The sequence below is a fragment of the Phragmites australis genome, chromosome 1 (genome assembly GCF_958298935.1).
Source record: "Phragmites australis chromosome 1, lpPhrAust1.1, whole genome shotgun sequence".
NCBI classification, from domain to species: Eukaryota; Viridiplantae; Streptophyta; class Magnoliopsida; order Poales; family Poaceae; genus Phragmites; species Phragmites australis.
The window spans coordinates 9,145,595-9,159,647 of NC_084921.1; the positions used below are offsets into that span (position 1 = coordinate 9,145,595).

Below are 14,053 nucleotides of genomic sequence, written 5' to 3' on the forward strand. Positions count from 1 at the left end.
GTTAAGTAAACATAAGCACTAAGCATCCTAGACATATGTGTGAGCGACTGAAAACTTTACCAAACCATATGAAAACCACCATGCATCTAACAATTGAACAAGTGTAACTGTAACAACATGTATATCAATAAGTAACAAGTGCCCACATCACCATCTCTCACATACCAAACCACAAACCATACTCAAAACTCTACGACTGGGTGCAAATGATACAATAGCATGCTCATGACCGAGAGCGCGGCAGTCCGAACTGTTTATATACCATGCAGGGGATACTCCTGGACCCACACGACTCGGGGACCATACGGCTTGTGCCACCCGCTAAAGTGCACACAAGGGGGTACCCGTGTCAACCTTTCCCAACCAGCCCCAACCGTGTGCGACATGCAACGCTTGACGTGACGGTACCAGAACTATTCCCGGAGCAAACTAGTACCGCTTACAAGCCCGCCCGCTCACACCGTCGTTGTTCAGGCCCCATAAAGCCACAACTGCGAAGTTATTCGGCTCGCCTTACCATTAGATCAGCATGTGGTGAGTAAGGTAAGTGCTAAAGCCAACTACCCCGACGATCGGCCTTAAACGATGCAAGCGGTCTACGGTGTCCGGTCTTTCTCTACCGGCCTACCCAGGGGAACTCCACATCCGAGTAGGATAAAACACCATCCTAGCACCGCCCACATCTCGTCTCATACTCACCACTCATACAATTATCCCAACCTCAACAAGTGTGCGTAACCATAAGAAGGTCCTATGCTCGCGAACAACGGAACGCGCCGTCGTTCGACTTCTACCGAATGACCTAAGCATGGCTAAGCATATAAGTCGAACTCGTATCTATATATTAACAACACCTCAAGGCTACAAGGAATGTAAATATACAAGTATTCAAAGTAGAAGAATGCAATCGGCATAGGTTCTACCCATTGGTACCCGACACTGACTCGCTAAACATGCATACATACATAAGCATAATTTATCAATTTTAGACTTATCCAATTACATAAGAAGGATCAATATGCTTAGTTGCTTGCCTTGCTGTTCAGGTGGTTGCCCAAAATCTCCTTCGCTCTCCTGGAAAACCGGCTCGACGTTCTTAAAAAGAATAACGCGTGCAATGCCATGAGTATGGATGAAATGCAACAATACATGCCATATGATGCGTAAAACATGTTAAAAGTGCAAACATATGAATTAGAACAAAATTGGGACTCAAACCCATTTGAAAAATTACTGAAAGTGCGGAACCTCCGGACATATGCGGACTATCCGCAAAATTCTGTGGAACATCCGGACATTTGCGCACTCAGGCAAACTTCGGACTATCTGGACTTTTCTCCGGATACTCCGGACAAGTGCGAACCCTCCGGACTTTGTCCAGACACTCCGGACCTGGCTGAAAATGTGTTTTTCGACGATTCGTCGATCGATTCAACTCCAAACTTGAATCTATGCTACATACACTTGCGCATATATCATACAAAAGGTTCTAGACTAACTTTGTAGCTTAAACCTAGGAAAATCTTGAATACAATTCAAAATGTCATTTTTCCAGAAAGTGCGAACCCTCCGCACTTTTCTGCGGATACTCCGCACTTCCCAGAACTCTCCTGATTTGGGGAAAAACTTACCAAATCAAAATGTGATCATTTCCAAACTACATAGGAACTTGTTTGTGATGGATTATAGAGTCTAGAATCCAGTCATCAACCTAGTAACTTGATTCCTAGCTCAAAACTCATCTAAATCCTCATTTTGGTCCAAAACCTCAAGAACTCATGAACTTTGTTAAAACTTGAAATTGATCAACCAAACTACGAATTCTTTCCATGGGAAGCCTAAGAGACTTACTCAAGATGCTTATGGAATTGGGTGATCGTTGAGGAGTGGAGGGAAATCGAAGAACTTCGGTGTTCCTTGTGCTTCAACCAAGAACACCAAAAGACATCAAATCCAGCTTGAATCTTTCGAGAAAACAAAAATGAATTGGATGGATGAGTAGCTTATGAGCTCTAGAATGCAATGGCACCACATGCATACCTCCAATCCTTCACTTAAGCTCGAATTTGAGAAGAAATGGAGAGAGGGAGTGAGAGCTCTTGAGTGGGAGGGGGAAGCTCCAGCTGCTGCTGCACGTGAGAGTGAGGGGAGCATGTGGGAGAGAGAGAGAGATAGTAGGTGGGCTGCCCATTTAAGTAGTTGGAGGGTGGGACCACATGTGGGGCCCACATGTAAGTGAAAGGTGTCCATTTTTGCTGCGAAATCAATCCTTTTCTCTCCTGTATTTCTTTCTCTCATCCAAATAATTTCATACGAATGCATTAATATTTTGAATTATAATTACACAAAAATTAAATATAATGCTTCAAAAGCATGATTATGATTAATCGCGTGATTAAGAATTTGGGTCGTGACATCGTTTGTCCTGAACGATTGCATCCCCAAGCGTTTTTGGTGGTGAAATCCGAGGAGGAGGAAGGGGTTCATTCCAAGGTTTCATCTCAGTTCTGCGTTTAACTACCGCATCGACAATCTTTCTTGGCAACGAATGTCGATGATCCTCTGAAGAAGGATTAGAAGATGAACTTACAACGCCTTTTTCCAAAACGGCCTCCGCCTCATTGATCTCCTCCAAAGTGAAGTTTGCTTGCACTGCCGAGCAGATGATCTCCACGAATGTTGGAGTCTTGATCACAAGATCATCCCTGTCTGAGTCGTCATCTGTCAACAAGGCCTAGAATTTTGATCCCCCATGCCTGCGGTCGGCAAGTGGGTGTGATCTCCTATCCAAACATCCTACCAAAACAATTTTTGTAGTAAGGGCTGATAGGTCAACTTTTCTTTGACGAGCTAATTTATTTCTCTCGAAGGTCTTCCATATGATGCTAGTGCAATTCTATAGCTGCCTAGCGTGTGCGTTGAACAAAGCCATGAACCTAGCAAAGCTGGGGTGGCAGCACCCAAGCAAAATGAACCGCCCCAATTTGTGTTGGAATTGGGAATGTAAATGGGTATCTAGTGAGTAATTCTAGATCACCCCTTAATTCAAATTTTTGTTAAGTTAGTTAGATGGTGAACCTTTAGTTCAACTAAATAAGTTTTGGGTTGATCCAATAACAATTTTTTTCCAAAACATACGTCCCTAGTTGGAATAAAGCATCATCAGCAACTTAGGATCTCCCACTAAAATGTCAAATCGCTGTGCGTGATAGCTTCCCGATGGAGTAACCTCGATCACACGCTGGCGGATTTGACATGTGATATGCCACTATCAGTGGTTGAAATGGGCCCCACGACACACTAATGATATATCCGGAATTTGAGAGTTTTTTCAGTAGCATATAAGAAAATACCCAAATATAGAAAGCAAGTGTTACATTCATTCTTATATCCACCAGGTTTAATATAAACATATCAATTTGCATCATCTCATCAATTTTATCCAACAAGCTAGATCAATTTGATGATCCATAGCACATCTAATGGCTAAAAGCTTCCAGATGGTCCTTTCCCTACCACCTAGACCCTCCATTTATGAAGCTTAATTAATTCTCAAAGGATATAATTAATCTTAAATCTAGCCACGCAATTAATCCATTTAGTTTTTTTATAAGGTTAATGTTATTTAGTTACAAAATACATAAAACTAAAAGAAGAGATAAAAATTATATTAGTGAAAAAAATATTTATACTTAAAACTTATACCTGAATCGGATGAATGCCCAGAAAAGAATGGGAAAGAAAGGAAAATTTGGATCGACTCAATGAGAAAAGAATCCAAAATTTATCTCCCTAGTTAGAATAAAGCATCCTGAGCAACTCAGCATCTCCCACTAAAATGTCAAATCGCCGTGCGTGATAGCTTCCCCCCGATGGAGAAACCTCGATCACACGTCGGCGGATTCGATGGGAGGTCACCGCGTCAGGTTCCCACCACGGCGATGCTGTGGACGGACGCCATCCACACGCCGGCCGCGCAACGGTGACACGGCATGTGCCGCCGTGTGCACGCGCGGGAATTGACCCCCCCCCCCCCCCAAAGCAGGCACGGCGCACGGTCGGCATAAAAGGCTTTCTGCTGTTCAAGTGAGTCAACAGGGCGTGCGTTGATTGGTCGTCACGAAATGCGTGCGATTTTTCCTGGGCCAGGCGCGCCATGCACACGGTGCCACGTGCGGTGGCCACCGCGGCACGGGCCGACGGTGATAGCTCGCGCGTGCAGCTTGTGTGGCAGGCGACTCGAATGCGCGGCAGGTTTGAAGTTTGGGCACTGATGAGGGATAGACGTTGAGCATAATGGATACCTATGAATTCACGTCAGTCTAATTTAATTAACCAACAAGTTATTTAAATCTAGTAAAAATAATTATTTAATTGATTAAGTTGACTAAAATGGATAGGCAGCTGACGAAAACTTTGGATTCTTCGGCCTGAAAAAAAAGTTTGGTAGACGTCACGCGACCACTGGTACCGAGATGCTTAACCAAACTGCGCCATTTTTCAGAGATTCGTAGCGACCACTGGTAGTGGTACCTCCCGTTTCGCCTCCTAGAAATTTTATCCGAACGAGTGACCCGTCAACTCCAGCGACCGCGAGACTTCCAAGATTCTGCGCGACTTCGTAACAGGCTGACGCAGATTCCACGGGCATGCTTTATTGTACACTCCACAGGGCGGGTGAGCACCCACGCGGCAACGACTGCGGCCCGTCACTGCGGCTGACGCTCGGGCCCCACTCCCCACCGGGCTCGCCGAGCCACGGCTCACTGACCACACCGTCGACTATAAAGGTAAGGCTCATCGTGCGCAGCAAGCGGTGGTGGTGAGAGCAGGAGATCAGCGGGCGCGCATGGCGGGGCACCTCCTCCCGACGGTCATGCACGGCACGGTGCCGGAGAGGTACGTGCGGCCGAAGAGGGAGGCGATACCGGAGAGCCTGGGCCTGGAGAGGAGCCACGTGGTGACAGCCATGGGGCAGCACGCCCAGCACATGGCGGTGAGCCCGCAGCCGGAGCTCACCTGCGGGCTGCCGGGGCACAAGAGCCCCGATGCCACTGCCACCACGCTGCTGCTCCAGGACGGCGTGTCCGGCCTGCAGGTGCAGCGCAACGGCCGGTGGGTGGCCGCCGTGAACCGCGTGCCCGACGTGCTGGCCATCGACATCGGTGACCAGCTGCAGGTACACGTGCTTGAATAGGCCAAATGGTAAATTTGATTTGCTGGAGAGGAAAATCGCGAGTTCGTGATCTAAATGCAGCAGAGTTTAGGTTTGCATTTCTCTTTTGATAAAAGGACATGAGACTATAGCTTGGTAAGCATAAGAATTTCTCGACTTTCTCAAGAACGTATACATGTACATATTGCACATGATAATTAAATAAACCTGAAGTTTTTGACTCCATGTTATGTTTTTCCTGCCTTTGATCCATGGTGACAATGATTTTTTAGAATAAATCATGGCGATAATGATAAATGACATGTTTGCTTTTCCGCCATGTATTATGTATACAAACAGATTGGAGGCGGAGCAGTTGCCTGGTTTGGTGCCAAGATGAATTCTGACATTAACAAGTGCCTGCTGTACCGGTACTGGCTCCTGCTTGTCGTTTCGGTGATGGTTCTGACATGCAATTTCTTCCCTGACGGAGGAGACGATCATGGTGCCGTCCCACAGGACCAGCTGATCACTCCAGCGCTAGCCATGTTCTCCGGGCTCATGTGTGCCATCTGCCTCGTGTTCCGCGCCGTAAAGCAGATGATGTGAAGGCGAGTAGTAATAGCAAGTTCGAAAATGGGCGTGGGCACTTACTTGTACAGAATAAAGATCGAATTAGAGTTCTGATGTTGCGGTAAGGGTGATTTTGTGGTGGAAGTAGGGTGAAAGTGATACTCTAGTGTAAGTGATTCTATTTATAAAATCGTTTGGTATGCTAGTGGTGGAAGTGATTCCTGAGATAATATTATGTTGAAATTGAGGAGAATCAGTCGGGAATCAGGTAGAAGCTAGTTTTTTTAGCTCCCACTTCGCTATACAAAACGGGAAGTGATTCCCGCGCAGAATCACTCCTCGACCAGCCCGTTTGGCAGCGCTGCGAGCGATTCCAGCGCAGAATCAGCTCTCAAAGCTCTACCAAACGAGGCCTTAGTCAAGATATATTATGTAATATTCAAGGACTTTTCCTCCCATCGTCTCTCTTTATATAAGACGGTATCTACATAATAATATAATATTCTATATTATCTCATTACTAATTTTTTTTCAGATATTAGATCGGATCCATTGTGCGATGCCTCTGCCCCGCTCGCCTCTTCACATCTTCGGTGGCTCGCCGGATTTGCCATCACAATCCACTGTCATGCTAACCCCTCTCATTTTAACGCTCCTATCCTGGTCCTACCCATTGGTCGTCCTTCGCCACCCTACCCACCCACCAACTGCCTCCATCGCCAGGTTGGCCATCCTTCCCCGGCTTTACCTCTGTACCCAGAAACACTGTGAAATCCCAACCACAAACCCCCAAATCCTTAACCCGTCAGAGTTCGCCAAAGAAGCCATCTCCTCATATGCTACCCTCTCATAGCCTCGTTGGAGCTCGTCGGAGATCAAGAAGAGGATGAAGAGGAGGAACCAAAAAAATCTGGTGTTGAGGAGGCAAGAAACATACAATTCTATTATAGCAATTCCCTTATTTAATGAAGGCAAGGACACCCACCTGTGGACATATTGTGGAAAAAAATTACAACAGGGAGGGACTGATGATTAATTCCGCATCATTTTTACTTGGTGCTTACTTATATTCCAAATGAACAGTGCTATATGATAATCTTGTCCACTAAAAAACGTACAAAAGCACCAAATGTTTTTAAGCCATCGACACCATGAAAGATGTTTAAGCCCACACACATTTATGAATATGAGCAAAATGGGGCACCATGCCAGCTTCTGTTCTATTCTGCGCACATGCTTGATTGAAGACTTTCGGCAGTGTATGCCCGACAAAGAGAGGGTTCGATGGCGTGGTTGGGTCAAGAGAGCTGGTTGTTTGTGCTGACAATGTTGTGAGCGTGTAAAGAATTTTGAGACGAGCAGGAAGCCCAAGAACGGAGGGAACCTAGAAAATTCCAATTCGATCAAATGCGACCGGTGACATAATGTATACACCATGGTAAAAATTACAGTTCTGTAGCATCCAGTGTAGGAGGGAACTAAATAATTGAAGTTAAGTTGAGTCGTCCCAAACCATTGAGGCACACCAAAACCACAACTGCAAACTTGCGTCGGGGCAAGAACGGATGTATCCCACTGCTATAGTGTAGCACAAACACGGCCCTCGCGTCACTTGCGAGGGCAACTCGGGGGCAACACGGCCTCTCTGCTCCCCACCCCGGATTCCCAAGTGGCACGACCGCCGCCGCCATTGCCGACCGACGGCGGTGGTGGTGACCTATGACGGAGCCAAGCGGCCTCCCTTGCGGCCTCCTTCCTCTCTCCATCCCTTTGTTCCTTTTTTTTCTAGTCTTGGTTCGGGTGGCGATGGCCATGCATGTCACAACTGTCGTCCTGGATTCGTCTATTGTCCAGGAGGAAGGAATTATGTCAAATGACTATAGGAGAAGGAATGGGCCAACCCAAGAGAAGGACCACATACATGTGCGCAAACCCAATACTTGCTACCCGCACTCTGAGTGGGCTCTGTAATCGTTTTGTCGAGCTGTGTCCCATGAGCATATAATCAGAGAGGAGAGGTGTGAGGATGACAAGTTGGAACAGAACACTAAACCTAGAACCCCGTATTCCTTTGTCTAAACCCCAACCTCTATTCTTGCTTCTTCTTATCTATCCCGTTCGTCTGTTCTTCCCATTCTTTGTTGCCAATCGGTGAAAGGGTGGTAACATGTGGTATCAGAGCCAGCGTCCTAGAGCGTACTAATTATCTCCGCAAGCCTCAATACCAAACTCGTGAGCAAAAGAGGTCGATGGAGGCCGAGAAGCAATTGAGCGAGATCATGAAGGCGCTCATGCTTCTTCAAGAGTCAAACAAGACGATCCTTAAAACCGTGATCGAGAAGGGCTCTGGGAGGAGATTGGAGAACTACATCAGCAGATGGCCCAGATCATGAAGCACCCGACGCTGACAATGAAGCGGTCTGATCTTCCTCCGCTGATCTCCATATCGCTAATGAAGCACTCACCATCAACACCAACACCGTATCAGCCTAGCGAAGGGGGGAAGGTGTGTGACCCTACCTCCTGCAGGAAGGATACGACACTCGAGCTGGATAGCCGCCGTGGTGAGCATCAGACCCGAGGGATGGATTATGGGGGCAAATTGACCCCAATTCCACCTTCGAGTATCTGTAACTTTTCACCCCTGAACCTATTCGTGCTTTTGATGCAAAAGGGGGGGGGATCTTATTGCTCAGGAAGTGGATACTATCAGCATCTGCCACCTCGGATGGACTTCTCTTCATTCAATGAGGATAGCCCACGAGCATGGCAAATCAAAAGAAAATCATATATTTCGAATCATTGGTGTTCATGAGGATCACTGGGTTAGCCTAGCTTCCTTACACATGAGTGGTAGCGCTGCTCTCTTGCTACAAGCCAACCCATACATGCAACATGTAGATTGGGGGCAATTTATTCAGAGAGTGTGTGCCAAGTTTGGAAAGGGAGAGTTTCAAGGTGCCTTGAGACGATTTTCTCATCTTAGGCAAGTGGGAAGTGTGGCCTAATACACTGAAGAATTTAATCAATTGATGTACAATTTGCTGGAACATCACTCCTCATGGGAACCTCAATTCTTTGTAACACAATTCCTAGATGGGTTAAGAGACGAAATGAGAGCTCTTGTTATACTACATCTACCTACCGAGTTGGATACTATTGTGGCTCTTGCTTATTTACAAGAAGAGGTGCTAGAGAATTCATGGACCCACAATGATCGCCGAGGTGATCAATCAACTATGTGATCCTCCATGCGTGGTGGTCTTCCACTACCACCTCCTCCCAGCAGACTCTGTGCCACAACAACTCCTCCAAGTAATGAGAAGAAGATGTTGGACAATGGTCATGTTGTGTCAAGAGAGGATGGACTATTGGCCCTTCGTGCACATCGCCGATTCTAAGGATTATGTATGAAATGCGGTGAACAGTGGTCTAGAGATCACATATGTGCCTCAATGGTGCAATCACATGTGGTTGAAGAAATGCTAGAATTTTGGAGTGGGAAGGATAAAGAGAAGCTATTTTCTGATGAGGAACAATTGGATCAGGATGCTGAGAAGTTGTTGGTGATTTCATTGGCTACTGTCAGCAGCACTACAGGACCTAAAACCTTCTCAAGAATGAGGTGCTTATGCTGATTGACTCGGGTAGCACACATAGCTTTGTTAGCACCAGATGTGTAGAACATTTGCTTGGGTAACGTGGTGCTATCAAGCCTCCGACAGTGCGGATCGCAAATGGGGGTCTATTATCCTGCGATCAAGAAATTGTTGGCTGCCAATGGTGGGTGCAGGGAGTATCTTTGTATACAAACCTGAAGGTGTTACCATTGGAAGGGTATGATATGATTTTGGGGATGGATTGGCTCAGTGATCACAACCCAATGATAGTTCATTGGAGGAATCAATGGTTGACTTTTGAACATCAAGGGAAAATGGTCACCCTGAGAGGAAATCAATCCAGTCAAGCCCAGGGCAGTATGATCTTGACTATGGAATTGTGCATACTAGGAAAGCATCAAACAATAACTCAGGTGGTACAACTATGTGTGACTGAGGAAGTCACCCAGGAAGATCTATTACACCCTCTCATATCCAAATTGCTTGAGGAACTCAAGGACTTGTTCTCTGAGCCGCAAGGATTGCCTCCCAGAAGGTTTGGCGACCACACCATTCCTTTGATTCCAGGAGCACAATTTGTGAATTTGTGGCCCTATCAGTATAATCCTTCACAAAAGAATGAAATTGAATACATGTCATCATCGTGCTATCCTAATGCATTATTTAGGAGAGCAATAGCCTTTAGCTTCACCGGTTTTACTAGTTCAAAAGAAGGATGGAGAGTGGCATTTCTGCGTGGATTATCGGAGACTGAACGTGATAACAGTGAAGAATATATTCCCATTACCCGTAATTGATGAACTTCTCTGACAAATTGGCGAGGGCTAGTTTGTTCACAAGTTTGGATATGCGTGTTGGATATCACCAATTCCGGATGAATCCGAGAGATGAGCCAAAACCACCTTAAAAACACACCACGACCATTACGAGTTTCGTGTCATGCCCTATGGACTCACCGGCACCCCATCCACGTTCTAGAGTGTGATGAACCGTCTGTTGGCTCCATTGTTGCACTGAGGTGTTTTGGTGTTTATCGATGCATAATCATGTCTAGCCAGACATTGGAGGAACATTTAGAGAGGTTGAGGCAGGTATTCTCGATCCTGAAGGACAACAAGTTGCGGATCAAGCGTTCCAAATGTTCATTTGCCAAAACGAGTTGCACCTATTTGGGCCATGTAATTAACTCCAAGGGAGTGGGCACAAAAGGCAAAATAATTCAAGCAGTGGTGAACTGGCATGTGCCTTAGACCATCAAGGAAATGCGGGGATTCTTGGGCATTGCCGGATATTACGGAAAATTTATCTACGGATTTACAAAAATTAGCAGACCTCTCACCGCGCTGCTAAAGTAGGACAGCTGGGCTCAAGAACAACATCAAGCTTTTGACACTCTAAAAGAGGCTCTAGTGTCGGCACCAGTTTTGGCCTTACCAGACTTCGCCAAACAATTAGTCATTGAAACAGACGCGTACGGCAAGGGGATAGGCGTGGTTCTTTTGCAAGCAGGACATCCAGTCTCTTTCCTAAGCAAATCTTTGGGACCCAGGAACCAAAGTTTGTTGACTTATGAGAAGGAAGGGTCGGCGATCATTTTGGCTATGGACCACTGGCGGCAATACTTACTAAACGGGGAGTTCTTGCTGTGTACAGACTAGAGAAGCTTAGTTCACCTAGATGATCAACGGCTAGCGACGCCATGGCAGTAGCGTATCATGACCAAACTATTAGGTCTTTAGTATCGTCTGGAGTACAAAAAGGGCTCGAGAACAAGATAGTCAACGCGCTATCTCGATACCCACATGATTCTTCATCTGAACTTTGCGCGATATCATCAGTGGTGCCCACGTGGCTTGAAGATATTGTTAAAGGCTATCAAACCGATGATGGCACACAAAGACTGATGGCTCAGATAGCAGTAAATGATTCTTCGTTAAAGGATTTCCAACTTCGGGACGGGGTGTTATGCTGCAGAGGAAGAGTCTAGGTCGGTGACAATAAGGCAATTCAGAACTCCATATTGATGGCTCTACACTCAAGCACCATAGGTGGCAACTCGGGTTTTCAGGTCACCTATGCGTGCATCCAGAAGATGTTTGCCTAGCCAAACATGAAATGATGAATCAAGCAATTTGTGGCTGAGTGCATGGTCTGTTTGCAAACCAAATCGGAAAGAGTACGCTACCTCGATCTTCTCTAACCTCTTCCCGTACCCGATTTAGCATGGCATGTCATCACACTCTACTTCATCGAGGGCCTTCCGAAATCGGCAGGATATTATTGCATTTTGGTCGTTATGGACAAGCTTACTAAATATGCTCACTTCCTGGCACTTGCTGACCCATTTTCAGCAAGTCAGATTGCGCAATTGTATCGATAGCATGTCTACAAATTACACGGTATGCCTCAATCTTTAATCTCTGATTGTGATCAGATCTTCACTAGTGTGTTGTAGAAGGAGCTATTCAAATTGGCTGGCATGACTTTGTGCATGATTTCGGTGTACCATCCACAATTCGATGGCCAAACAGAGCGCATGAACCGATGATTGGAGACCTATCTTCGCTGCTTCATCTACACTTGCCCAAAGAAGTCGTACTATTGGTTATGGCTCACAGAGTTTTGGCACAACATGGCGCACAATTCTGCATTGGGATGTTCTCCATTCGAGGCTTTATATGGTCACTCTCCCAGGCATTTCAGACTAACTGATGCTGCAGTCTGTTCAATATCTGATTTGCAACAGTGGTTGTCCGACAGGAAGCTCAAGATCAGTCTCTTGAAGCAACACCTAGAATGCGTGCACCAGCGGATGAAATTACAGGCTAACAAGTGGCGTTCGGAATGTTCCTTCGATGTTGGCAACTGGGTCTACATCAAATTGCAATCATATTTCCAAATTTCTATTGCCACAAGAGCTAACTAAAGATTGTCATTTAGTTATTACGGCCCTTTTCAGGTGTAGACCATATTGGGATAGTGGTTTACAGACTTAAACTTCTGGAGGAGAGAAAGATTCATCATGTTCTACACGTGTCACAATTGAAGAGAGGACTTCCCCCTGCTACTCTGGTACATTCGTAATTGCCTAATATGCAAGACGACGATGAGGTTGTTGCTGTTGTTCCTGTCCGAGTCCTTTAGCATTGGTTGTGCTGCAAATGCTCCAAGGTAGTGAAGCAAATGAAGATCCAATGGAGCGGCATGTCCCTAAAGCTGACCACTTGGGAATACGAAGCGGAGTTACACCACAGGTTCCCGACATCACCTGCTTGGGGGCAAGCCACCAAGCAAGGAGGGGGGATGTAATAGCTACTGTCCTGGATTCCTCTGCTACCCATGAGGAAGGAATTGTGCTGGACAACTACAGGAGAAGGAATGGGCCAACCCAAGAGAAGGACCACGTATGTGTTTGCAAGCCCAATACTCACTACCCGCACTCTGAGTGGGCTCTATAATTGTTTTGCCGAGCTGTGTCCCGCAAGAATATAGGCAGAGAGGAGAGGTGTGAGGAGGACAAGTTGGAACAAAACACTAAACCCAGAACCCCGTATTCCTCTGTCAGAACCCCAACCTTCGTTCTTTCTTCTTCCTCGATTTCGTTCATCTGTTCTTCCCATTTTCTGCTGTAGATCGGTGAAAGGGTGGTAACAATGTGGCAGCATGGCATTGGCTTGATCTAGCGCGTGGCAGCGGCTGGCTCCACTTCAATGGAGGCCTGATCTACTCACCTGGCCAAGATCCATGCGTCAACGGCCTAGATTTATGGGATCCCGCATGATGGCAGGTTGTTTTTGTGGGTGGCGGCAACCAGGCGGTTCAAGCAGCACGATGAGGTCGTCCGGATCAAGTCGGTGTGCTCCTTTACCACCACTCGTCGATGTGTGCATCTTCGTGCCCGGAGCGCCCGTGTTGCCGGTGCACCGCTGCATGCTCTGGGCGATGTTCGTCGAGGAGGTGGTGGTTGGGTACGAGCTGTTGCGACTTGTGCTCGAGTACTTATACAGTGGTTGCATCGGTGACCTGCCCAAGGCGACGTGCATCTACGTCTACAAGGGCGGGTGCGCGCACATCAATTGTCACCACCGTTGTCGCCTTCTTGTGCAGGCCAGCAGCATGTCATTGTCTTGTGTCAGCATGTGGGTGGGCACCTCCCTCTCGATAGCAACCGGATCTACTTGTCATCGCTGGGATACATGCAACGACGGATGGGCGGCCATCACCTCTCGTGGTGGTTACCAAATGTTTGTAGCCCGCCGTCGGGATCCTTGCGATGGCTATTCGTGGGATCTTCATTGTTGTTGGCTATGCAGGTCTAGTGCCATAGTATTCATTGTTGTTGGCTATGCAGATCCTTGCGATGACGACACATGGGCGGTCACATTGTTCTTGGTGGCTACCAAATTGTTATTGTTGCCCATCTCTGGCCTAGCTGAGCCTTGTTCGGCTTCCTGTTGCTACCAGCACCAATGGCGCCCTCATACGACGTTCCCTCCTTAGAGATGGTGCTTAGGTCTTATTCCCTAACATCAGATGGCATCGTGAGCGCCACCAAAAAAAGGCCGAGGGATAGAGATCGACTATTCTTTCTTAGAAATACACGGACTTAGAGTTGAGGCTGATGTCTGAAACTCCAACAGTGAGTGCGAGACTGAGGCCCCTATGCATCAGAGTAAAAGTTGTACATAGTAGTAAACTTTAGATC

At 46.7% G+C, this 14,053-nt stretch overlaps 1 protein-coding gene across 1 annotated transcript; it reads left to right on the forward strand.

Moving 5' to 3' along the window:
- The first annotated feature begins 4,796 nt into the window (after nt 1–4,796).
- Nucleotides 4,797–5,849, forward strand: LOC133908448 (protein DMR6-LIKE OXYGENASE 2-like). The gene is made up of 2 exons (XM_062350486.1): nt 4,797–5,179; nt 5,516–5,849. The coding sequence occupies exons 1-2, from the start codon at nt 4,850–4,852 to the stop codon at nt 5,762–5,764; spliced, it is 579 nt and encodes a 192-aa protein (XP_062206470.1). The 5' UTR covers nt 4,797–4,849; the 3' UTR covers nt 5,765–5,849.
- Nucleotides 5,850–14,053: the final 8,204 nt, after the last annotated feature.

What these genes read in the sequence shown, in the direction of transcription:
- LOC133908448 (XM_062350486.1), top strand. Translation starts at nt 4,850, where the DNA reads ATGGCGGGGCACCTCCTCCCGACGGTCATGCACGGCACGGTGCCGGAG. An exon ending in ACATCGGTGACCAGCTGCAG is followed by an intron (nt 5,180 to 5,515) that starts GTACACGTGCTT and finishes GTATACAAACAG; the next exon opens with ATTGGAGGCGGAGCAGTTGC.